Source organism: Dermacentor andersoni, chromosome 4 (assembly GCF_023375885.2).
Source record: "Dermacentor andersoni chromosome 4, qqDerAnde1_hic_scaffold, whole genome shotgun sequence".
Classification (NCBI taxonomy): Eukaryota; Metazoa; Arthropoda; class Arachnida; order Ixodida; family Ixodidae; genus Dermacentor; species Dermacentor andersoni.
The window spans coordinates 162,051,133-162,078,371 of NC_092817.1; the positions used below are offsets into that span (position 1 = coordinate 162,051,133).

Consider the following 27,239-nt stretch of genomic DNA (forward strand, 5'->3'; position numbering starts at 1 on the left):
GTGACTTTTTCAGTGTCTATGCTTTTGCCGATTTAGCACGCGTGAGGTCAACTTGACCGAAGGAAATAGCCATCTCTTTAGCGCTTTGCATTTGCACTAAAGGTTTGAGCAGGAAGCATCAAAATTTATTTCTTATACGCCTTTTTAATTCGAACAGAATTCTTGGAATACTGAGTCTAGACGGCAGAAGACTACATGGAGCGATGAAATTAGAAAATTCGCGGGCGCTAATTCGAATCGGTTGGCGCCGGACAAGGATAAGTGGAGGTCGCTGGGAGAGGGCTTCGTCCTGCAGAGGACATAAATATAGGCTGATCCCGGAGATAGTGCAGTCTAATAACGTGCGCCGATCCTGAAAGCTGTACACTCTAACAACCTGGGCAGTTTGCTTGGGAATGCGCCGCTCTTCAATGAGCCCCATTGCCACCAACTTGGGTCACTGCGGGTGTGCCACTTGTTTTGCGCGGACTTCATGAAGGCCCCGCCAGAAAACAGAGCCTCCAGAGGGAAGCGAGAGAGACAGAAGCCCGGCTGAAGTACGCGCCTCCCGCATGACGCCTTTATACTATTCGCACGCTTGGACAGTCGTCGTTCCAGTTGTTGACCCGAGTGGTGCCGTAGCGCATACCCACTGTGGGGCACTGGCCATGGATTGGATGTCAAAATTATTAGATATCGTCGATAATTCTGTCCAATGCACAACCGAAAGCTTCGTAAGAAGATCGCACATATCAATCGCCAGCTTGAAGAACATTGCCGGACCTTAAGCCGCCAACAGTGGTATGACATCTGCAACGCGGTCGATGGGCAGCTCCACTATGGCAGCACGTGGCGTCTCCTTCGTCACCTCTTGGGGGAAACGCAGAGCAAGTCTGCTCAGCAAGCAAACCTGCAACGCCTTTTGCACAAGGAACAGACTACCACGAGTGATCACCAGCTCGTGACACGCCTGCTAGCCAAGTACTTCCCTCAACGGCCTGATGTGCAACACGGAGATTACACTGGAGAGACAAATGTGACACTCGATGAAGAATTTCACGAGTCAGAGATCCGCGCAGCTCTCCACGACCTTAATGGCAAATCAGCACCTTGTCCCGACAAGGTTACGAACAAGACTCTAAGAAACCTCGATGATGCCTCGATAACCGCTCTTACGGCATACATCAACAAATGCTGGCGAGCAGGTTGCATCCCAGAGGCGTGGAAACGCTCCAAAGCAGTCCTGATACCGAAGCCAGGCAAGCCGTCCAGCCTCGACCACTTGCGGCCCATTTCCCTCACATCCTGCGTCGGCAAGGTGATGGAGCACGCGTTCCTCTCCCGCATCAACCACCACCTCGAGGACACTGGAGCCTACCCACCCACTATGGTGGGCTTCCGGTCACACCTCTCCACTCAAGACGTCATGCTCCAGCTCTACCACCAGATTATCAATGACCCAACTAGTGGCAATCGGGCCATCCTCGGCCTAGATTTGGAAAAGGCATTTGACAATGTAGCACACGCAGCAATCCTGAGCCGCATAAACAAGCTCAACTTGGGTGAGCGAAGCTACAACTACGTCAGAGACTTCCTCTCGCGCCGCACAGTCACCCTCGCGGTCGGCAGCATGACATCCGACGGACATACACTAGGAAGCACCGGCACTCCTCAAGGATCGGTCATATCCCCGCTCCTTTTCAACCTCGTGATGCTAGGTCTCCCGGCCTACCTCGACGAGATCGATGGCCTCCATCACGCCTTGTACGCAGATGACATCACCCTGTGGGTCAACAAGGGCAGTGACGGTCAGATAGAATGCACCTTACAAGCAGCGGTATCTGCAGTCGAAACCTACCTCCAAGACACAGGTCTCCGACTATCTCCACTGAAATCGGAGCTGCTCGTCTACCGCTCGCGCCGCCGGCCCAAGCCTACAGCCGAATCGCGCCAATGTGACGACATAATCCTCTATACGCAAGACGGCTCCTGCATTCCCCGAGTCCCGAAGATACGCATCCTAGGCATGCATATAACAGCCAACGGGTCAAACATAGAAGCTATCCGCAAAATCGAAGGCAAAGTTACAGCGGCTACCCGCCTGATCAAACGCATTACAAACAAGCACACGGGCATGAAGGAGGACAGTGTCATGCGACTCATACACTCTTTCGCAATCAGTCACATCACTTATGTGGCTGCCTTCCACAACTGGAATGTCACTGATAGGGAGAAAATCAACACCCTTATACGCAAGACTTACAAGATCGCCCTTGGCCTACCGGAGTCCACAAGCAATGCTCGTCTGCTACAGCTGGGGGTATACAACACGCTTGAGGAAATCGTGGATGCGCAAAGAACCTCTCAACTCGAACGCATGTCTCTGACAGCCACGGGCCGGTACATCCTGCAGAAACTCGGCTTCAACTACCATGTCCAACACGGTCAGAAACAGGTCATTCCACCTGACCTCAGCGACACGCTGATTGTCGCCCCTATACCTCGAAACATGCACCCCGAATTTAATCGGGGCCGACGCCAGGCCCGTGCCAAGGCACTGCTGCGCTCCTTGGGTGGAAAGAGGACTACGCGCTTTGTAGACGCCGCAGAATACACACGAGAACACCGATTCACGGCGGTAGTCGTAGACGTTAGCTCCCGGCTTACGCACGCGTGTAGTGTCGCAACGGAATACCCCGAAACAGCAGAAGAGGTAGCGATTGCGCTTGCGCTTACCGACCCCCTCTGCGAGGTAGTTTTTAGCGACTCACAATCCGCAGTTCGCAACTACGCGCGGGGGCGCATTTCCTCCAAAGCTCTCCAGATTCTAAGGAAAGCTGGTCGACAGCACTTCAATAACACCGCCATCATATGGTTTCCAGCGCACGTCGCCACCCCCACCGATGAGGGCCTCATTAACTTGAACGAGGTAGCACACCGCTCTGCGCGAGAACTGACCCGCCGCGCAGAATCGGAGACCGCCTCTTCGAGTTCGGAACTGGTGGCTCAAAACACGCGAGAACGCCTGGTCAGGTACAATGACATCACCAAGCACTACCAGCTAGGCAGGCGGTTGCTGCCCCCACCTCACCCCATGCTGAAACGTCGCCAGGCAGTCATCTGGCGACAATTGCAAACACAAACATTCCCCAGTCCGGTGCGATTGCAGCACATTTTCCCCGCGCAATACCCGACTGCTCTTTGCAAATTATGTCAGGACACTAGAGCGACGCTGTCACACATGTTGTGGGAGTGTCGGGTTGCATCAGCTACAATGGCGGTAGCTCCGGAGGCTCTTGCGTCGAAGTGGGCCGCCGCTCTGCGCAGCTCCAACCTCAAGACACAAGAGTGGGCTGTCCAGCAAGCCCGAGAGGCGGCGACGAGGCAAGGCCTCGAAGTCCCCTCATGGGAGACCTGAGCCCGGGTCGTCAAATTTGCCGGATTCAGAATAAAGTTGGTTCCATCCAATCATATTTCAACACGTTTAAAAATTTTTTAGCCCGCAGGATATATTTTGCCTAAAACTTCACGCAACATTCGCAGCCCGAATTCGTGAGAGAAATCTTTTATTTGGACCATCGAGGCCGTTGCTATTGAGGTCGAGTAGGTGGTATCGTAGTTCCAGGACTCCACTTGCCATGGCTGCTCGACGTACTTGCTGGACGAAAGCTTCTTGTCCCGCCTGGGTATCGCCGGCCGGCTGCACCTTCCACCGCTCTAATGACATGCTAGGCGTCTTTAAGTGTTGAGGTTTGCCCCCGCACCCCGACGAGACCGAATTCGTAAACTTTACGACAAATTTGGGATAGTTGACAGATACACACAGGCACACACAAATATATGTATGTGTGTCTTGTAACTGTAAACGCGCAAAAAGACGAGAACGAAGAGAATGGACAGGATGAGGCGCTTATATATCATATAGGCGTATTTATATGCTTCACAATAATATCCGCAGAGGTACCGACCAAATCAGCCGCAGCTACCCCAAGCCTGGGTCGGTAAGCAGTGAAAGCTTCGCTTTAAAATACGCATCAAAACACCTATTTCTTGCAACCGCAGCCGAGAGCTATGTTCAATCAATTCATATCTGGTGCTTAATCATGGTGTGCACCCTTCATACACTTTGTAGAGCTTGAATTGAGCCAATGTTAGAAATGCAGCGGCAGCTGGACACGCCGATAATGCAGCTTATTCGCTTTCAAATTGTTAGCGTTTGAAGTTAAGCTGATAGCACGTGGCGAATGCGTTTTGTACTTAGCTGCACACTTTGTTCTCTAGCAGATCGTTGCAGTGCCACAGTGCATACAAGTCCACCCATAGTTTCCATCTTTCCCAATGCGGTAACACTAAACAGCAATTCATCTGCAGCAGCATATGTATTTATCTAAACTTGCACGAGGCGCAGGGTTGCCAACAAAAGGACTTCTTTTGAGTACTGGACGTGCGACGTTGCAATCACAACATGCCTCTTAGAGTAAATTTAAACGTTAGATAGTGAAGAAGAATAGTCCGGATGTTTTTGCTGCTGTGTCCTTAGGTGGCACCAATGCTATGATGATTGGTCGCTTAATCCGATACCGCAGTGGGATGCTGGCTTTCATGAAACCAAAAGCCATTTAAACCTACGTGTTTAATTGGCGCGTTTGTGCAAACTTGCAAATTAAATGGTTCGTGACAGTGCGCGCCTCACAGCGGTATGAGGCAGCGCGCGTGGGCAATACGGATTGAGGCAGATATGCGACAGTGTACACGACACGCTGCGTTCCCTGGCAATGTGTTGTCGGAAGCAACTTGTGGCAGCAAGATGGCGTCGAAGAAGAACGAAGAGCCGTGTGAAAGGGAGAGAATAAGCCTTTATTCCAGTGGAAAATGGCGTAAGCGATTCCTAGAACCATTTAACTGATTCGCTAAAGAACATGTGTGTGACACGGAAAGGCGAATATCTTCTATCTCAAGGATGTGGAAACCTGAAATGCAGATGAATACTGTCTGTCGCGAACGTCTGAAGCCCAAGAACAATCGAATATTTGGAATTAGGTGCGACATTGGAATATAACCTGTCGCACAGCACTAGAAAATTAAGAAAATTATCGTTGCATATCACTGAAACGTGAATTGATAACTTCTATAACAAACTGCCTCGGGGCACGTTATCAGGCAACAAAGCCTAATTTCATCACTCGTCTTGTTCCACTTACACGTCCTTAGTTCATGAGCCATTGCTGCTTTCTGTGCTGCGCTAGCACCGTAAATATTTGCAAATGAAAATTCTAGCAGCCGCGCCTCCTTCCGTGCATATCCGTCGTTCTCATCCCATGTGCTATAGTGTTCACACCCGATAACTACGCCCCGAAAAAGTAAGCAGCGAATTTCAATCTGTCCCGCCTCGTCAACACTGAACAATTAGCATATTCTGGGTGTCCAGACAAAGATGCATCACAGACGCTTGCAAACAGGAACACTGCCGGCGAGAACGACAGCGCCTCTAACGCGTTACACAGCACAAACTAACTTTGTGGACATGCGGCCTAACCATAGCCAGTCTCGTGCGCGCATCGGTTGCCTTCGGACACCTCTATGGAACGTGTTACGACTGCGCATATCTTTCAGCTACTTGCGTGCATCCCCTTGGAAATGTACCTCTACTGCGCTGGAAGTGTACTACAATGCGTGGTTAAGAGTTAGAGAGGATCGGCTCCGTGCATAAATAAATACCAAAGTCGAACTGGTTCCCAAGAGACGAGCGCATTTCGTCTTTATCATTGCCACCATTGCCACCACGACCATTCGCAGCGAATGCGGCGGCACCAGGGCAACTCAGTGGTGCTCCTCCTCGGTTGTGGTCTCGTGCGCGGCCGACGGTTGCAGCGGCTGCGAGGTGTCGCTTTGCGCCGACATGGGCGACCCCTGGCTGGTGCGCCGGTGCTTCTTGCGCTTGCTGGTCGATATATCGCTCGGTTCCTTGCTGACGTCACCCTTCGCTGGTGCACCATGACCCTTGAACGTCATTCCCGCTCTGCAAGACACAGGCATTGCGGAGACGCTCGATTGGCAAGGAGGGGAGACAAAAAGCAAGGCGAGTCGAGGCAGGGAGGTCGGCCATGAGAAGCGCGCACAGCGAAATAGGCACACGAGGACTACTTAACCGGTCACTCATGGCAGTTGCACTTGATCTGCACATTTGTACGAATATTTCACGCGATCGACGGCTGTATATCTTGGTCTCAGGAAATGGTACGGAGTCTTGTTTCAGGAAATCAAAGGCGCAAAGTAGACGGTGAAAGAGACATACCACTGGACGTCTTTGTTCGCGTCTGTTTTGCCGCCTTTCATTGCCGGAAATATGACACCTGCAGCGACTAGCTGAAACCAAGGTTCTACGGAGTTTAGCTAGATTAAAGTTGTCACGAGAGAGAGAGGCCTCATTAAAGATGTCGTGCTGACAGCAAAGGCACAACAAGTGTTCGATATTTTCTTCGATCCACAAGCAAATGCAGACTGTATGCAAGAGCATGAATAACTCTACAAAAATAGCTATCGATTACAAGAGAAACACGAAAGCTTAGGTACACACAAACTGAATACTCGAGAAAGGATGGTGCAAACACACAGGGGTGAGAAAGAAAAACACGAACGAGCGCCGCTCATTTTTTTTTCTTTCTCGTGAACTTGCGTTAGCGCCATTCTTTCTTGATTATGGAACACCAACATGCGCAGCATTCAGTACTTCTAAGGCAAATTGAAACAAGTCGTACGTCAAAGAGAACCCAGCTATACTCAAGAGAGGTGCAAAGGAAAGTTGTGCAATAGAACCATACGAGATATTGGCGGAAATCAAAAGAAATTAAAACCGGCTCATACTTTTTCAACCGATTCGTCAAATCCGGTGCAACTCCTCCGTCACCCCAAGGTTTTCTTTCCATACTTAGGCGTACTACTGCTCGATAGGTGAGGTGCACGTGAACAGGGTTTAAAATCCCATAGATACCGTTCCTCGCTTCTCCGAAGTTCCACTGTTCTAAGGTCGAGCCATGTCCGCTATATCGAGCGAACAAACTTTGTGTGGGCAGAAAGCTCACAATGAAGGGCAATGGAAAATCTGCAAGGTAAGCAGGTTGTCTGCGGCAACTGTCGCGTCCGCGATCGCAGCAAACTACACTCCATTACCTCGCCTACCAAAGAAGGGACCGCTTACTTAGTGCAATCACCGGGCTTAAAATGGCACTTGAAGGGAAACACTAAATCAAGTTTAGACCCGATAAGCTATTTCAAAACTCTATTTTCGTTATTTCGCGGCAATATGCTGATCATTCGGAGAGAAAGTTAAGGTTGAAGTAGCGTTCCATTTTTTTTTCGTGTCAATAACCCAGCGCCGATGTGTCAGTGTGACGTCATGGATATTAAAGTTTATTTTTTATATTTGGCCGTCATTGCTCAGTAAAGGCGCCAAAACCTTGCCAATTGTAGTCTCTGCCTCATTTACAATACAATGCACTCCACTTTTGCCGATAACAAATTGAGCCCGAGAAGGCGCCGTCCATCTGTGAAATCACGGCGCGAGCTTGTGCGGAAACTTCAAGGCGGCGTCGCCACCAGCCTTTCATCCTCGCGCTTTTTTTGGCTTACTGATCCTTTATTCGTGGTGAGGTTAGAGTAACCTTTCGGTTACGAAGTGTCTAAGACTACGTCGGACCTTCGCGCTACCTTCAGAGTACAGTCGCTAGAAAACATGCAAAGATCCTTCTCACACAGGCTGACTTTCCCGTCATAAAATATGCTGTGTGAAATCCTGCGCACAGAAGCGAGAAAATCTACGAGTCGTAGCAGATTTTGACGGCAATCAGTGCTATATATAGCGTGGTGCAGGCCGGGTTAATAACAAAAAACAAAAGTCGTTAAGTGGCTCTAGGTGTTAAATAGCGTAAAGTCGAAAAGGCCAGGTCAATATAGGTAAAGTGCACAATAAGTGGTCTTTCAAAACGCCAATATCAACAAAAGTAATGCGGCAAAGGCCCGACCACTTTTGAGGTCGTGGTTAATAAACTAAAGTAGCAGTTTCGTCCCAAAGGCGAAGCACTTATTGCGATAGCAAATTAGACAGCTATACAAAGTAAGGTTGCTAGTTTTATAAGCTGCATAACTGCTGTAAAGATTCGCTTACTAACTGTGCACGTTGTCACGCGTGCACAGGCAAACACGAACACATCTCTCTCGATGACCACAGACACTCGCTGTCCGAACGCTGGCGTGACGAATAGCGGCAGCAGCGGCGAGCGAATTCACCTTCGTACTTCATCTCGCTTCACTGTGAACTAGGCACGCGAGAACACAGCATACAAGAGCCATTGCCTATCTCGGATCGCCTAGCCTTCGAACCCACCGCAGACTGCCTCCAAGATAGGGCGCGGGCGACCACGCTCAGCCACCGCAGCCACGCTAACCTGCCCCCCCCCCCCCTTTCTAGCACGCGCACATCTCCCAGCTCCGCACCCCCCCCCCCCCCCCCCTTGCACTCATGAGAAGACGGGGTGAACCCTCCCTGCCTCTTCCCTAGCGCGCGCGAGAAGTCGCCGCAGCATGGAGCCACTAGCCTTCGCGGCTCACCCTCGCAAGCTTTCTCTCCCATCTACAGCAAAGCGTATTGCCGCAATCTAATCGAACTTGGGACTTTATGCGGATAACGGCGACGCCGTCGCCATCGACGGAAATTTGCATTGAGCGTCCTTATAATTGCTATGGCAACACAACTCAAAATACGACTCGGCCAGTTCCAGCGGTAGCGTCACTGACTCCCATGTAGTGAGCCGGGGTTCGAATCCCTGTGGCACCTACTTTGTTGTTTCGTAAATATTAAAAAAAAACATATCCCTTATTTTGCGGAGTTTCTCTAGCGTGGCGAAAATCTTTCGCCACTTAGATCTCTTAATGGCAAATGACAGCGATCAGCACGTCCTCACTGCCGCTCGAAAGCCAGAACTATTGCACTGCCGGGTCACGCGTATAAGTGCGTTTACTGCTCCGTTTCTGCACTACGTTATGCTGGTGTTTTTAAATGTGTCTATAGCGCACGTAAAAACGGCGCAATAAAGTTACTCAATCCCGTGACCTGACGGTGGATGTGACTGTCCGGCAGTGGTGAGGACGGATTGCTTCCTGTCATCTTGTCTTGCGAGATGCAAGACAAGACAATTTATTCACCTGGCTTCCCCACTCGTCTTCGCGCATAGCGTTTCCCGGTGGAGATGTCATCGCATAAGCTGCAGTTGCCGCGAAGCGGCAACTGCAGCTTTTGCTACTGCTTTGTTGTGTGGCTACTGTGTTCTTCAACGTCACCACCACGTGACATTATGCAGCGGCGACAGAAACAGACGTCAGTATGCAGTATACGGCGTCGTGCTCAGTCCATAGGCAGGGCGCAGCGGTTCCTGCCCAAGGCGAGCCACGCACAGTTAGGACTCCTGAAGAGCAGCGCGAACAGGATGAACGACGAAAGGAACAACAACGTCAATGTGCACAACGGCTTCGCGCTCAGGCTCGGCAGCACCCAGTACATGGCTCCGTCTAATTGGTCTATACGATCAAGTGAAACCACAGCTTCGCTGGCCAACCACCTTCGCAGCGTGAATTGGAGCCCATTTTGTTTAAAACCAAATTATGTTGCACCGTATTAAACACAAACAGTCATTACATGTTTCGGTATAAAAGCGAGCCCTCAGTACCATCGAAGCGAGCTATTAAATCTATATTCTTCATCACGAATGCGCAGAACCCCCGTCTATAGAGCACAATAAGTAGACGAAACAGCATCAAAGTGTGTTGAAACGGACGCAGTCGAAATTTGAAACGTATGAGTAACTATGACGCCTCTTACGATTTGCTTGAAGCACGCGTTTACATATCGCGTCGGAGCACACCGGCCGAATGGAATGCGTTTCTCTCTCTCTGCGAAAGCGCACATCTCCGTTCTGGAATCAGATGCGGCCCTTGTTGCAGCAACGACGAGCATTCTGATCAGCGCGGGCTGCACAGCAACATGAACAGAATGAACGCTGACGCAAGCGACGTATGTATTTGACTGTCCAGCGTGATTATGGAAGACGTACCTTAACGTGAACCCTGCAAAAAAAAAAAAAACGAAAAATACGTCGAACGTATTTCTGTAAAACCAGTGCCGGGCCCGTCTAACGTACCTGTCAAAGAAATTGAAGGGAGACGTCGGACGCGCCTTTCAGCACAGCCTTTTCGTTATTGTGGAAGGGCATAATTTACCTTGTCTTGTTTGCAAAATGCAAAAGGCAGTGTACGGCGCATTTGGTGCACGTTAAAGAACCCCAAAGGGTCAAAATCGATCTGGAGTCTCTTAATGCGGCGTGCCTGATAATCAAATCATGATTTTGGCGTGTAAAATACCAGCGTTTATTTCGATTTCTTCGGACCAAAGAAAAAGTGAACGGGAATTTTTCGGGAGTAGCACGTTTCTGTGCATAATTTCAATTAGGCGCAAGTGTGTAGGCACAAGCGTTTCCTCGCCAAGAAACGCAAACCGACTTAGTGGTACAGCAGCTTTCAGCTTGCGGATTCAGCTTGGCCATATCACGAACTGGACAACATTGGCGTTCCCCAGACTCGTTATGACGTACTTGTTTATTAATATTGCTACATCGCTGATTATGTGATTTATGTGATTTGTACGAATTCAGATAATTTTGAAATCAGGAGTTCTTATCTTCAGTTGTTACGAATAGTGTCCCTGTGCATATGCTCAGAGTTGCGCCTCTCTTTCCGACGCAGCTCTGAAGAGCATCGGTTTATTTCGGACATTATGTCCAAGATAAACCGAAGTACGCCCTCAACTTGGAGAATTGAGCTTCCCTGTAGAGTGTCCCTGTAGATATCTGCCGTACAAGGCTACGAGACGAATGGAGTCCTTGTATACGTGAGCCATATACAAGAACAATATGACCACTATTCCAGAGCGCTGGGTTGCGGCGGGGCGCCTAGACTGATCGAGATGTTTTCTAACCATTCGGATATGTGCGCGAGCATCAAGGTTGATCGTAGTCGATCGTTCGTGTGTCCATACGTTCCTTTAGTGAGCGCGCACTTCGATCTTGGGAGACGGAACCCACTAAATGCACTCAGCGTTCATGGTTGCCGAGTGTATGCGCAAAAACGATTACCGACGATTACGATACTCTCTTCATTCTGCGATATATTGGCTGGCGCAGGCAATCAGTCTCGTGTGGCACGTTTCAAACGGAGCGAAGTGTGGCACCACTGCCTCACTAATCCGGAGATCGCGAGAGCCAGCTCGTGGTGCAAGCGCGTGGGTGGGATTCACAGCAGCCGCCGCAGTCAGACGTTCGCTAATGCAGCGCTTTGTTTCCATACAGACGGCGCGCGCTGCTCTGGCGCCATATCGCATATAGCCATCGTCGCCGCAGAGGCCGTCTTGCGCGACACTACGCTTTTATTCTCACGCTTTCGTTCCACCAACCACAACAGTGGCTCTTCGTCGCTGGAAAGTCGTGCCTTCAGTGTCAGCGGCGACAACTTCCAAGGAAGCGTGACACCAAGCCTCACTCGTAGCCGCTCGGCATCGTCCCTTGCAGGAGCAGTGGCCCCGGTGCCTCATGCCGCGGACTGACCTCAGCATCTGACTCCGCGGACGAGCGTAGCCCTTCCCACCCCACGGCACCCTGTCCCCCTCCGAAGCGCAGATGAGGTTGCCCACGCGGCTGAAGCTGCCGGGCCGTCGGCAACTTAGCGCATGCACAGGCCGTATCCCTCCTGTTCTCCTCCGCTTTCCACCTCACTCATGGTTGCGCGGCACACTGCTCTTGCGCTATCGCTTTTCGTTCATCTCCCACTGCACTCCGCGTTCGCTTTCATTACTCGCGGAGCTCGTTTGCTCGGTCACGCCGACGCTCGCCGCAGGAACAGGCGTCTAGTAAGAGCTGCGCTCAAAAATAAAGGGAAAAAAAAACAAGACTCTTCGACAGCTCACTTACGAGTGCTGCGATGTGCGGCTGGGAATCTGGGACGCCGACGCACTACTGCCCGGAATCGCAGACGTGTCCGCCGTGATCGGCGTGAGCACAGGCTCGGGAGCAGCAGGCGCTGGGCCCACAGCGGCAGGCGCCTTAAGTTCCGCGCCATCAACCAAGGGCACCTTGTCGAGCATCTTGGCGTCGGGCTGAAAGCAGCCGAACACGTCCCAGTCGAGGGGCGCGCGTCCACCGGCGAAGAGCCACGAGCTGACGCCGGACACAGCCACCAGGGTGAGGAAGCTGATGAGCATGGAGAAGGTGCGGAACGGGAAGCGCTGCACGCCGTCCTCGTAGTCGTAAAAGGGATACTTGATGAAGGGTGGTATCTTGAGAATGGACTCGCCGCCGCCCGCGCGCAGGAAACAGCCGACCACGTAGGCGGCGAAGGAGCCGTACGTGTTGACGTGCTCCTTGAGGTAGACCACGCACACGAGCTGCGGGAAGAGGATCACGTACACCAGGTCCGAGGAGAGGTACCACAGGCCGTAGATGGAGTCGGCCGTGAGCGCCATGAAGGTGGCCAGCGCGCCCACCAGCACAATGGAGACGCGCATAACGCCGATCACCTCCTTCTCCGTGGCCTGCGAAGCACAGAATGCCAATTGAACGGACACTGTAACGACAAGAATTGCATCACGCTGCAAGGGAACATTGCGATTCCGCAGAACACGTATACTTATACTGCAGAATAAATCGAAAAAGGAAAAACATAGCGCTCCCCTAGTCATATAACCTGTTGCATCTCATCATGGGGCAACACGTACGTTACTCACTTATCCTAAGTTGAACACGTTCAGAATGAAGCAATACGTATTATCTTTAGCGGTTTTATGTCTCACACTCCTTCGTTACATTTTACGCATAACATTTTAACAATGCAGAATATGAAAAGATATAGAGGAATTTTTATGTTTAAGTACGTTTCTGGAAAGCTTCCATTTCCTTTACTACATCCTAGTTAATTTGGTCATGTTCTATCGACGCTTCTTGTTACATAAAATAACTACTTATTACTTGTTCCCACTACTAATTACCGCAAGCTCACTGCAAATATTTAACGTGTTCCAATGCGGAATTCATTACCGGCTGGTATAAAAGAGGGTTCTGTTGATTCATTTAAACGGAACTTGCGTTTATATGTGCTAAACAGACAGTTAACTTTTCATAATACTATTTATTTTCAAGGTTTTTCTGTATGTTTAGACTTGTAGAATGAATATCGTATTTTATATAATTCTGATTGTTCGCAACGTTGTATGTACTGAAAGCTGCTCTACAGTGCATGATGTTACAGCTGCTCTACATGTTCTGAATAGACTGATGCTGTTCATTGTATAGTTATTTTAGAGGGCAGCTCTGAGGCGCCCATTCCAGCGGTGAGCGTAGGCGCTGTCCCTCGGCGTAACCGAGCGAACGAGCACAAAGAAACACGAAAGCGAACGCTGAGCGCAGCGTGAGAAGAAAAGCGTAGTGCCGCTTTAGGCTTGCGACGACCGCTACACGATGGCGCCAGAGGAGTGGGCCTTCGTCTGTTCACCGATGGCATGCGGCGTTCGCGTCGCACGATACTATATATGGAAACAACGCGTTGCATGAGTGGAGACCTGTCTGCGACGGCTGCTGTGGACTGCGCCTACGCGTCACCCACACGCTGCCTGTCGGGATCCCCCGACTAGCGACGCAGTCGCGTGACACTTCACTCGATTTTCAACGTGCCGCACGAGACAGATTTTCCGCACCAGCCAATATATCGCAAAATGAAAACGCATATAGAGCTGCTTTTGTATTTCGCATTAAGGAGTATAGGTGAATCATGGACGAATTTTTTTCTTTGACGTAAGCATTATCAAGGGGTCTCGCACATTACATCTTTTGACTATGAGACCTCTTTCTGTATTTGTCTTCTTTGAAATGGATATTTTGAAATTATGAAAACAATAAATAAAACAATACTCGTATTCTCGGTTATCCTAACGCAAAGACGGTGACGCCAAGACTGAGTCGCTGCGTCACGTCAGACATCGCGGTCTCCTCGCAGATATGGCTTCTTTATCCGGAAATATCGGCCAAGGTCGATCCTTTATCTTGTAATAAGGAGCGATAACCCCTTTGGAAAGAATTCTCTTATTTCAAACGGTACGTGCCGATTCCTGTAACAAGTAAGTATAGTCACCGCCTCTACATATCTTAATCCACTGCGTCATTATTACGTGATTATTGTGGCGATGCCCATTCATCTGAAATGCATATTCTCTGATCCAACTTCTCAGATTGATCGAGCCGTAGTGGCAGCTCCACGTGTGTGCACCCTGTGCCTTCTGCGATGATTACCCACAGCAGGAAATCCACAGTGGCCTGTAACGTCCTGCACTATTCGCTACAGAAAGAAGCTGCACGCTAGCCCACCCCTGTTAGCCAAGTAGAAAAAAAAACAAAAAAAAAGGGACCGGGCGGAGCACGCACGTTCTGCCTGATGCCGAGTTTGTAGATGTTCCAGGCGAACATGGAGGCCGCGCTGAGGATGGAAGAGTCCGAAGAGGACATCACCGCCGCGGAGACGGCGCCCAGCCCCATGGCGGAGACGAAGCCGGGCGTCAGGTACTGGAGTACCAGCGGCAACGTCAGCGACGTCGCATCGCCCGTCAGTGGAACGGCCTTCGTGTAGCCCGCCTGCGTCAAGTCTGCACCCAAGGGCACAGAAAAGAGTTGGCGGTGCGAATACGCGTCGGTGAAGACGAGCCATGCATGGGGCAAGAACCGATCAGGAACGGAAAAATCCGTTCTGTGCGGCGTATGCATAACGTCTCGAATTCTATCTGAGCATGGCAGCTTCATCTAACGGCGCAAAGGACAAGTTGAAACGGCCGGTGCGATAACCCCGCACAATGGGGCCTGCTATTTCTCCTACGCGCGGTATCAGCCGTAGGTTGTGATCGTCACGCATTTCCTGTCACGTCGGGCACCGAGCCGCATATCCTTACAGGCTATGTCCATCGGTTTTGAATTGCCCTCTCCATGCAAGCTTTCATTGACGGCTGAAGCGTATTTGATACTGCACCGGGAGGGCTGCTTGATGAGACCCAATTCTGTAGTGCAGTGGACTGGGGGCCTTTTTTTCTGCTCCGTGATTCTGGCAATTACAAGTCGCTCGCACTGGCCGCGCACTGTGCTTTCCCCTGCGCAGCATTGCTGCACTCACTCGCTGCCTTGGCGACGGCGCCGATGATGACGGGCGGGATTGCCATGAACAGGCAGCCGAACGCCGCCATGTAGGACAGCAGCTCGGCACCCTCGGCCGTGCGGCTCGAGAGAACCCGCTGGAAGTAGACCTGCGTGCGCAGCGCGTTGAGCGTGTTACAGAGCGAGAGGTATTAAGGAGAGAAGCGGCGGGCCGCTTTTAGCCGGGAAATTTGGGTTAGTCGGTGAACTGTGACGTTGAACAAGCAGCGCTAGCGCAGGCGAGGACTTCACTCGGCCGTTCCCTAGACATGCAGGGGATTGGCACATATAACAGGTTTTCGTATCTGTCCACGTCTCTAGCACAGCGTCTATGCCACTGAGTTCATTCTGTTAATGCAATATTTTTCGAGCACGCAGTCCGAAGATAAGCGACTTTCACGAGCGATAGATAAAAGCCATTAGCCGCACTTTCGCAGGTCCCTGCACTATTGGAAAACGTGCGGTGAAAAGTACACGCAGCAACAATATTTTCTGCGGTATGCTAGAGGGTATTTGCGTTTCTATTGCCGCAGGAGGGTAGTGCACTAATCGGGTACAGGTGTAAAGAAGGTGGTTACGCGAGTGGTGACAAGTCGGTTCGGGACACATGGTCCACCAACCTGCCAGGGCACGCCGCCCATCATGAGGAGCAGCATGGAGTCCCAGTAGGTGCCGAAGTCCTTCCACTCGACGCTGCCCACGAAGTCGTTCCTCGGGTAGGAGATCGGGCCGACCGCCTCGTGGAACATAGCGAACGGCACCGACAGCCACTGAGCGACGAAGGGGAAAGACACGCCATCAGGCATCTGCCACGTGATCCCCAATATAGGAAATCGTAATTACACTACTGAAGACTGTGGTACTGAAGTTACATAAACAGGGCAAAAGCGCCTCGGAAAGGTTGGCCAACGTTAGAGTAGGTGGACTTATCTTTGTCAAAGGTGCCTTGTCAACCCTCCGACCATGACAAGGCCGCCTTCGTCTAGATAGGTCCACCTATCGAAACGCTAGCCAGCCTTTCTTAGGCACTTTAGCCCAGTTTAAGTAACTTCAATACCAAAGTGTGAAACTTCAGCTGTCAGCTCCCTTCTTAAATTTGGGCTTCTGAAGGCACGTTACCAAGAAAACAATTCCGGAACCCCGTGCCTTAAGGCATGATCTAGGACGTTATCTAGCACCTTACGAGGTGCTAGATTATGCAGATGCCTCTTACTTTCGTCACACAAAGTAGCACTTATAGAGAGTGTTGAGCAGGAAAGACAACCAAAGGACCGCATACCAGGCCGACGAAGATGGCGAGGAGCTGGATGACGTCCGTGTAGGCGACCGAGTAGAGGCCGCCCGTGAACGTGTAGAAAAGGGCGATGCACGCCGACGCGATCACCGACTCTGTGCGCTCGAAGTCCATGATGACCTCTACGGTGGCGCCTGCGCAGTGAATAAGTGGAAGGCGATTCAACCATCCAGTTGGAAGTGCATCAAAGACAAGGTGTTCCTGAGCAAGTTGGGGGTGACAATGGGCACAGTCAGCGCTCACGTGGGGAGAGTAGGAGGTGAGTAGGAGTGCTTAATTTTTTTTTTTTACCGTACTTAGTTTTATTCTAGATACCCACGGGGAACACCCCACTTTAGACTACACCACTTTCGGCACTGGCCCGCGTTTTCAGATTGCACTGTCTTCGGAATCGGTCCACGAAAAGTGCTAGAAACCCAGAAACCAGCCACGGAAAAGTGGAGGTGACTCGCTAAGGAAGGCACCGTCTCCAAAATCGGGAACGAGTGTGTCCGAATAAACGATGACTTGTTTCGCTTTGTGTGGAACATGTCGCAATAGTAGGCAGAAGCGCCAATGGCATAAGTGGGCTGCAACGACAACCGCCAGGAGAAACAATAAAGAGATGCGTCGAGCTTAAAGCGTCACGCCTTTAAGAGGGCTCAATAAAACACATATTAACCTAGTAATAGATAAGCTATATATATACATTGTAGTGGGTAATACCCATGTGGCGCTTTGCGGACTGCCACCGCTGCAGCGCGAGACCCGAGCTCGGGCTGCTGATTCGAAGGGCTACGACTCGTGATCAAGAGCTACTTGCGATCTCTCGAACGAGCTGCAATAAACCCCATTTCACTTGGTGGAGCTGCTGGATAACCTCGGAATCCTGAGCTCCGAAACCGGACGCTACCGACTGCTTCGACCATGCCTGACGAAACCACCCAGGTAGATGCACCACAGCCTCCGGCGGTCATCGTTTCTGGTGTGTGGCGCCAGCGCGATCCTGCCATCTTGAGCGGCACCGATGATCAGGACGTGGAGGACTGGTTGCCACCTTACGAACGGGTGAGCCAGCATAACAAGTGGGACGACGCCACCAAGTTGCACAACGTGCTGTTTTACTTAACGGGCGTCGCGAACCTCTGGTTCCGAAACTACGAACGCAATTTTACAACACGGAGAGCATTCAAGACAAGTTTGGCACAAGTGTTCGGGCGCCCTGCTATGCGCAAGCTTCGCGCCGAACAACGCTTACGGGGGCGTGCGCAACATAACGGCGAAACTTTCACAAGTTACATCGAAGATGTCAATCACCTGTGTAAGCTCGCGAATCCGTCAATGGCAGAAGAGGACAAGATAAAACACATTATGGAAGGCGTTGATGAGCACGCCTTTCAAATGTTGTTAGCGAAGGATCCGCGTACCGTGGCTGAAGTTATCAATTTGTGCCACAGTTTTGACGAGCTACCGAAACAACGCATCTTAGCTCCGCGCCCACCGTCTACGGAAGACTCGTCAGCAGCATTGGTTATTGGCGACAACCACGCAACTTTGCTGACGCAAATAAAAGAATTTGTGCGCGAGGAGGTCGCGCGACAGCCCCGATTTTGCCGACCACGGAGAAACCTTCTCAATATTTGGCTCCAGCGATCCGACAGGTAATTCAAGACTAAGTGACCGAAGCTCTTGAACCGAAGCTCACCCATGCGTCGTAGGCCCACTGCCAGTACTACTGAGGCGGAAAACTGATTTCTGCAGTTCCTGAGGCACTAATTTCCGCAGTTCTCGAGGCACGAATTGCGTCATCGTCGGAACGTTAAAGTCCTCGTTTTCCCCCCGCTAACGTTATTGAAGTGTCCGTTGATGGCATCAAATCTCTTGCGCTTGACGATACAGGTGCTGCTGTATCCGTGATTAGTGAGAAGCTTTGTCGTGCATTACGGAAAGTGACCATGATGCCTTCGATACCATTGCTTAGAACAGCCAGAGCACAAGTTCAGCCAATCGCAATGTGTACTGCCAGGGTGCTGATTCGATACATCTTGTATTCGATTGATTTGTTTGTGTTAACGTGTTGCTCCCACGATGTGATCCTCGGTTGGGATTTTCTGTCGCGCCATCATGCCGTCGTTGACTGTGCACGTGCTGAGATTCAGTTCTCCGTTCTGTGCGATTTGCCATCTCACGACTTTCAAGATCATGATGTTAGCAGGATCTGTGTAGCTTCAGATACTGATCTTCCTCCTCACAGTGCTGTATTTGTCCCTGTTTCATGGGCATCGCTTGCCGAAGCGACGGTCATGTTTAACTCCGCTGCTGTCTTCATTCGCCGCCAGCCTATAGTGTTGCCTTTCGCCCTCCTCACGGTTCACCATGGTGCTGCAGAAATCCTGATTTCGAACCCAAATTCGTACACTTTGGCTTTGCACTGTGGTGAGACTATATGTACCATCGAGACTGTGGACGCTGACGTTACTGTGCATTTCCGTGTTGCCGACGACGTGGATACTGCCAACGTAACAGCACTGACACCCCATGTGCCAACTAACCAAGTATCACCGGACATATTTTGTCGCTCTATTGCCGATGACCTCGAGCCGACAAAACGTGAGCGGCTAATAACTCTTAAATGATTTTCGTGCCTCTTTCGATTGGAACCCAAACAGCATTAGGCCGCACAAGTAGCGTCTCACCACATTGATACGGGACATCACGCACCATTACGCCAGCGTCCGTACCGCGTGTCATCCACCGAGCGTCGTGTCATCACCTAGCAAGTTGAAGACATGCTGGACCGTGGTGTTATCAAGCCATCCTGATGCCCTTAGTCGTCTCCCGTAGTACTCATTAAGAAAAACAATGGCTCGATTCGTTTCTGTGTGGACGTCGCCTCAACAAGATTACACGAAAAAATGTCTATCCTCTACCGCGCATAGATGACGCCCTAGATTGTCTACATGGTGCCGAATTCTTTTCTTTGGACTTGCGATCCGGCTATTGGCAAGTGCCAGTGGATGAATCCAACCGCTCGAATACAGCTTTCATTACGCCTGATGGCCTGTATGAGTTTACAGTAATGCCATTCGGCCCCTGCAATGCATCTGCGACATATGAAAGGATGATGGGCAATATTCTGCTAGGCCTCAAATGGAAGACTTGTCTGTGTTATATAGACGACGTGGTAGTTTTCTCCCCTGATTTCACCACTCACCTCTCTCGTCTACGCGAAGTCTTTACTTGAGTTGCCACCGCCGGCCTTCAACTTAAAATGATAAAGTGCCACTTCGTAGCCCACCAGCTGACCATACTTGACCAAGTCGTTTCCAAAGACGGCGTCCTTCCCGACGCTGACAAACTTCGTGCTGTCGCATAATTTCCGCGGCCGACTACAGCGAAAGAGCTTCACAGTTTTGTCGGTCTTTGCTCTTATTTTCGACGCTTTGTGCGCAATTTTGCCGGCATCATCGCTCCCCTGACGAAGCTCCTGGCTGGCCCTGGTGACCTTCGCGATTGGACTGCGGCATGTGGCCAAGCATCCACCACATTGCTTACCTCGTCGCCTGCTCTACGCCACTACGACCCGAGTCCGCCGACCGAAGTTCATACAAACGCAAGCGGCGTTGGTCTTGGAGCCGTCCTTGCGCAACGCAAGCCTGGCTATCCGGAATATGTGGTTGCACATGCGAGTCGTGTCCTCACGAAGGCAGAAAATCCAATTATTTTGTCACGGAAAGAGAATGTTTGGCTATAGTTTGGGCGTTACACAAATTTCGCCCTTACTTGTATGGCCGTTCGTTCGACGTTGTGACAGACCACCACGCGCTGTGCTGGCTTGCGTCACTGAAAGACCCGTCGTGGCGTCTTGGACGTTGGGCTCTTCGGCTCCAAGAACTTGACATTCGAGTCATCTATCGATCCGGGCGTCAACATTCTGATGGAGATGCGCTCTCCCGATCGCCCATGCGATCCGACGACACGCCACCCTCATCCAAAGAGTGCCCGGTTACTACGCTTGCGGTTATTCCCACGCCATCTGAACAGAGAAAAGATCCATGAATTGTCCCTCTCATTGACATTCTCAACAGTTGTTCAACTGCTACATGCCCTCGAGTCATTCGTTGCCAAGCCACCCATTTCGTGCTACGGGACGCCATCTTGTACAACCGAAACTATAAGCCAGACGGTCGCAAATAGTCATCCCTCGCCATTTGCGTTCCGGCATATGCACGTATTTCCACGCCGACCCACGACAAGCTCATGCTGGCGTCCTGAAAACCTACGAGCGGCTCCACCAGTGGTACTACTGGAGCGGCACTGTATTCTTATGTACGCAAATACATTCGGTCATGTGCAGCCTGTCAGCGACGCAAGACATCTCCTCATACGACAGGCCCTCTGCAACCTTTACCGTATCCTTCACGTCCTTTTGATCGGGTCGGCATTGACCTTTATGGGACTCTTCAATGCACTGCTATTGAAAATCGTTTGATAATTGTCGCCGTAGACAACGTCACAAGGTATGCCGAAACTGCTGCACTTGTTTCGGCTGCTGCTCGCGACGTCGCCGCATTCATCTTACGGAATATCATGTTACGACACGACGCACCGCGAGAACTGCTCAGTGACCGAGGCCGTGTGTTCTGGTGCGAAGTTATTAATGAGCTCCTCGCCGCGTGCCGCACTAATTACCGCACCTCTACGGCGTATCACCCACAGACTAACGGTCTAACGGAACGATTCAACCGCACTCTTGGTGACATGCTCACCACGTATGTTGCATCTCATCATGTCTTCCCTTTTGTGACATACGAATACAATACCGCCGCTCAGGTTTCCACAGGCTTCTCACCATTTTTCCTTCTTTATGGACGTGAACCATTCACTACCCTCGACACCGTACTACCATATCATCTAGATGCATCTGAATTCACCCCTTTTTCCGAAGTTGCTCGCCATGCTGAAGAGTGTGGCCAAGTGGCTCGCTCATTCACGTCGGATACCCAAGCAATCCACAAAGATCGCCAAGACAACGGGCCGCCCACACAGTCCTTCGCCGTGGACTCTCACGTCAGGCTCCGGCCGCCCTTCAATGTTCCAGGCCTTAGCCCAAAGCTTGCACCGAAATATCCGGGTCCATACCGGATCGTCGCATGTACATCGCCTGTAAATTAGGTGGTCGAACCGGTGACGCCATCTTCGGACAAACGCCGCCGTGGCCGCGAGACGGCTCACATCAGCCGCCTGAAGCCGTACCCCGATATATATATATATATATATATATATATATATATATATATATATATATATATACTCATATCACAAGATTCCATTTCCAACAAACACTGACACCGAGGGGGCAACATAGGGGAAATTACTTGTGCTTCAATATTTCCGCTATGTTGTCCTCGGTGTCAATGTTTGGTGGCTTCTTATGATATGACTAATAAAAGTCGGGCCCCTCGGTTAACCCTCTTTCTTCTCGTTATATATATATATATATATATATATATATATATATATATATATATATATATATATATATATATATATATATATTCGCACCAGAATTGCGGCACAGCAACAGACCAGCGACGACAGAATTAACATGTGCACGACGCATATACTTGCAATACATTTATTTCCAGAAGAAAAAAAAAAGAATATAAACAAAGTGTTTACCTTGGGCGCAGGCTGTGAACACGCGCTATCAGCGACTCGAACGCTAAAACGAAATTGTCACGCAATAGCACGCGAGTCGGCAGAGGCATATTTCATCCGAAAAAGAAGGGGCGGGGGGGGGGACACATGCATAAGTAAACATTCTAGTGTTATCCACAGTAACGAATATATATATTTTACAGATTCCGCTTTTGGCTATGCTTATGCGCATCTGCTCTATCTGGCCTGTTTTCTCCTGGAAATGAATTAGTTGAAAGTGTGCGCATAATCCATGTTGGTTCTGTCAAGCCTGGTTTTCGCTACGCCACAGTTTTGCTCAAAAATGAAAGCAGTGCTTGTATTCCTGCCGGTAGACGGGTGAGGAGCACCGTGTTCTCCGTTTTGTCATCCTCTCAATGTATACTTACGTTATACGTTTGTGCGCGATTCGTAAAGCATAGGCTAGTGTTGCCAGACTTATATAGGTGCCAAGTATTGCAAGTATGTGGGCAGTGGATTGCACTGCGCTTTAACAGGAAGCGGGGGCTCCTGTTTAAATACATAGAGAAAGAAATCTGTTTTCTCGGCAACCACTGCAATATTTGACGAGCAGGTCGGTGTTCATGGAAACCTTTCAAGCTTGTATACATTTCCCTCATAAGAACACGATTCCTGCAAAAAGGGGGGGCGGGGGGCAAGGACTTTCTGATTCGCCCTCGTATATCAAATTTGTTTAGATGCTCTAACGGATGCTGTTTGCAGAATTATGGTATCCGTTTTTGGTGTGGAGTTACGGTATAGTAAACTTGGTACTTCTAGTAAGGTGAAAACCTTAAGAGGCTTATGGGTCGAAAAATGCATTCTCCATCGTTATCGAAAAACTGACCGTGCGGTGTTACGGCACCAAAATTCAATGTCACCAATATTGATGCTGCCACTCACGACCACTGGTGTGACCTGAACCTACTAACTTTGGTGTTTATTAAGACAACGCTAACTAAGGCACTCGCACCCACGTCCTTAAGTTGGAGTTGAACCCACGACCCTTGGGTGGGACCGAAATTCAGTGGCACTAAAATTGATGTTGCCATTATTGGTGGTTGTACCGACGACCATTGGTAGGGGTCGAACCAGTGACTTTTGGTGTTAAGGCGAAGTAAGGCACAATTAGGGCACTCCAACCCACGACCTTTGGTGGGAGAAAACACACAATAGGTAGTAACAACGCATTAGTATGATAATGTCAAGTAATTTAATGAATGTCTCGCGAGCGCGCCGGCTTTCGCCTTCATCCTCTATAGCGTATGCTAGATTGACTCAATTTTTTTCGTTTTTCCAGGCCCTAAATCAAGACTTTGCTTCCTAGAGTCATTTGAATTTAGCTTCTTCCTCTCAAGTGGAACAAATCTCATTCAGATCTGCCCAGGCATCGTCTCATAAAAGCATTTCTACATTTTACATGTATCTGAACAAGCGGCATCGGAGTCTGCCTCGATCTAAAGTGCTTCGACCGTAGCTTCCGTTTGTTCCATCGCATCGTTGTTAGTATACTTTGGGAGATTTATAGTGTGTTCCATTTATGACCAGCATCGGAGCCAGTCTACGCAGACAGCTAAGGAGACAACCGAGAAAGCTTAGAGGCATTTAATCGCACGAATTTCTAGCCGTCTGGAAGACGCACGGAAGACGCTTCTGCGACGTGACGTCACCTTTCGGCGACAAGAAAAAGTTGAGAAAAGCACCCATTATTTCTGTATTTTAAGTATTTGCGCCTGCAAACCAACGAAAAACACGACGTAGCTTACATTAAGGGTGTCTGATAGCGTGTCTACGTTTTCTTGTGCACGGACACCTTCCTGTCGGCTTTCCAAGCGTCCTGCTCAGCTGCCATATTGTTTGGACAGGGAAGTAGCCTACCCCATTTTTGACTTCGAGGCTGTTTTCGCGAAACTGTCTACTTTGACACCTTCGTGAAAAGTGGAACGAGACTTAAGATGGCCGCTGTCCGCTTAGCCATCTACTTAGCTCTACTCAGCGAGTATTGGAATACAGCCCAAATTTCCCACGCCAGTACCAAATATATTTCCGTACAATGATGGCAAACAGAGCAAATTGTAACTCGTCTACGCAAGCATCTGCAAAGAGCGCCGTGACATCACCGACCGGCGCCATCTTACCGAGGGCGGCGAGGATGGCGGCCGACCAGAACACTTCGCCGCAAAGGGCCGGCAAGAAGAGCAAGCAGCCCATGCGGGCGCCGAAGTGCTGCTGGAAAGGGTCCAGCATTGTCTTGTAGCCGGCCTTCCTCATCTTCACCGCGAACAGGTATCCGCCTGCGCAGAGCATAAGGAGCACCTGAAACGTAACGCGCTTCTAGCGCAATGTTGGTGCTTGTTCTTGCATATGTGTTTCTCTGGAAAGCTGTCGTGTTCGAATTTTGAACCTTATTATATGCACCGATTCCGCGCAGTAAGCAAATCGAGGCTCTGGATTTCTTTGGCCGTAACTGATCTTTGCGGCAGAAAAATCCATACATGTATTCGTATTTACGATGCACTGTGCCACGGTAAATACGCAAGGAAGGTGGGAGCCACCACGTGACTTCTGCCAAGCTTCTTGTTCGAGTATCTACTATGGCAACCACAAGATGTTCAGGGCCGCGGTGACAGGTCTTTCCCTGCTTCTTTGTATCTCCTTGTTGAAGTCGGCAGTGTTCCATCGAAAAGTATTTTTTTTTTAAATTGCGACAAGTGCACGTCACATCGTGCGCGTGCGTGTTAAGTGTTTCTTTATGTGTGTATATGCGCTCGTGATTATGTTGTCTACGTCTGCATCTGTACATATGCGATTTTGTGTGAATACCTACAGTAGTGAACAAAAACATATTTGATATTTTACGAACAACGTACTTGTGTCAATATTCATGCGCCAAGCTTCATACAGACGTGACGATGAGGTCCCCGATTTCGCCCTACTGCAAACCGAACTACCCGATCAGCTTAACTCACCGATGAGCAGGCTGAGGGCGTATCCGAAGGGAGCCTGGCACCACGCGAGCCCGCTGAGGTAGACCACTTCGGCGGTACCATTGATATAACCGCCGCCAACCCAGGTCGCTGAAGAGACGAGAAAGGCTCAACTGTCATAACCCATGGCAAGCCAACACTGCAGGTGTAGGGTCACATTATACCGTATACCACTTTAGAACCTTATCACTCCGGCACGTCTTTCTCGCGATACGGAAACTCGCCATTAAAATTTCAGTTCCAACCGAAGGGCGATGCATTGACAGCGATACCAAGCGTTTTGCTTTAACTGCTCGGACACTACGCGCAACGTGACGCGGGTGCTACGTGTTAGCACGACCTAGCACGCACGACAACTGCTGCTGGGCAGAATGGAACACCACCCTAACGTTAGCCTGACTTTTACTGTGTTCCGCTCGGACCAGTGCATGCACACAGCAGCATGCTTCGCAGGAACCTTCATGCCGGCAGTGGAAGGCAAAACGATCTACGCTGGCTTGAACAGCTCGAACCGCTTGAGCCGCTTGAATATAGCATTGATGGTGCGTCCACTTTGTCGTTTTTGCAGCCAAACGCACTCGAGTGCGTTTCGCTGCAAAAACGACTACGGGGACGCACCATCAATGTTCAGCTCTCGAAACCCCTCTAACCCTCCCTGCGCAAGCTTGGAATGAGCCGTCCATGTGCCTCGAGCGTCCATTTCTATCGCAAGTGAGCCACTTCCGTGGTGAATATAGGGTGGGCCCCGCGGAACGCGAGCCTACATTAGCAAATTTTCTCGCTTCCCATATAGGAACTGTGTGCAACCAAATTAGACTGTCGCACTTTCAGACGCTGTGGCCATCTAGATTGGCTAGCGCCTGTTCTGAGAAATTGTACTAGCCTATAAGAACCATTTACTTTGTGAATACGCGTCCTGGTAGTAGACAGTGATCACTGCGTCTAAGCACAGTAACATAATTTATCGGCTCGTTTCATCGAGTAGCATTCGCAGCGCCGCCGTATCCGGCAGTGCCAACCACAGTACAATACTTATCACCACATGCCAATGACAGTCCTTGTTTATAGTATATATGAGTGGTTGAAGAAATGAACACACTTTAATGGGCTGCTGAGGCCAGCTCTGAAAACTAACACGCCAGCTGGGAGCACCAATTAAGGTCACCAGCAAAGCGCCAAGAGAAGAAAAGTCACTGCTCCTTAGCAATTGAGCTAACTATGCATATGCTGTGTCAGGTAGAACATTTCTAAAAAAATTGCGCAGCAATTGCAGAAGTGCCAAGAGCTGTTAATGTTATACTAATGCTCCAGGCCAGCCAATACCCCAGGCCAGCCAATCAGAACTTCAGCGCGCGCACAGGTCACGGTTGAGGTGTCCTCATCTGAGAGACAGTTACTGCGCTGCACTTTACCCCATGTTCTTCCTTCCCAAACAAGAATCTCTCTCTCTCTCGCACAGGTCACGTCATTGAAGTTCTAGCACGGTTTCGCTATAGAGAAGCACTTTGTTGGGAAGTGTTTTCTCTAACACACACTTCTTGGCGCCCCTTTAAAGTAGTCCTTGCCGCGTACCTCCAACAATTATCGTAATTATAGACTTGGGGCTCCTGCGCCTGTGCCGCAGGCGCCAGCAGACGGAGACGCTGAAATCGACGCACGATCAAAATTTACTGGCATCTCAGCGGCGCTTACCGGTCATAGTAAAGACGCCGATGAACAGGCCGATGTTTCTGCCGGCGAGCATGATGTTGGATTGTTCGCCCATGCTCACTGATAAAGTATCTCGACGCGGCGCATCTTTCTTGCGGCCCGCCCAGATGCCCACCACCAGGATGATGAAGTAGAAGAATACGATGGCCAACAGGCCCGGTATGTTGATCGCCATCTCGCTTCGGTTTCGCGGGGACGGACAGTCTCTCGGGGACAGGCAGAGGCACCGGCTGAGGAGCGGCTGAGTGCGTGACCTGCGAGCTCGACGGTCAAAAATAATTATGGCGGACGCTCCGCTCTGCTCCTCGTCGTCGTATT

The 27,239-nt window shown here is 50.3% G+C and overlaps 1 protein-coding gene across 1 annotated transcript; it reads right to left on the minus strand.

Moving 5' to 3' along the window:
* Positions 1 to 4,817: 4,817 nt before the first annotated feature.
* Positions 4,818 to 27,239, minus strand: LOC126538273 (high-affinity choline transporter 1-like). The gene is made up of 9 exons (XM_055074638.2): positions 26,904 to 27,239; positions 25,194 to 25,301; positions 24,363 to 24,518; positions 16,531 to 16,679; positions 15,872 to 16,021; positions 15,232 to 15,361; positions 14,496 to 14,713; positions 11,994 to 12,613; positions 4,818 to 5,998 (listed from the first exon to the last, which is right to left on the minus strand). Exons 1-9 carry the CDS (start codon positions 27,094 to 27,096, stop codon positions 5,800 to 5,802), a joined length of 1,923 nt encoding a protein of 640 aa, XP_054930613.2. The 5' UTR covers positions 27,097 to 27,239; the 3' UTR covers positions 4,818 to 5,799.

Bases quoted from the DNA above. Each gene is read 5' to 3' on its own strand.
- LOC126538273 (XM_055074638.2), bottom strand. From the start codon at position 27,096: ATGGCGATCAACATACCGGGCCTGTTGGCCATCGTATTCTTCTACTTC. The intron at 16,022-16,530 runs GTATGCGGTCCT...TTCGTCGCTCAG, and splicing joins TCGCCATCTTCGTCGGCCTG to TGGCTGTCGGTGCCGTTCGC. The intron at 5,999-11,993 runs GTAAGTGAGCTG...TGTGTCTTGCAG, and splicing joins AGCCGCACATCGCAGCACTC to AGCGGGAATGACGTTCAAGG.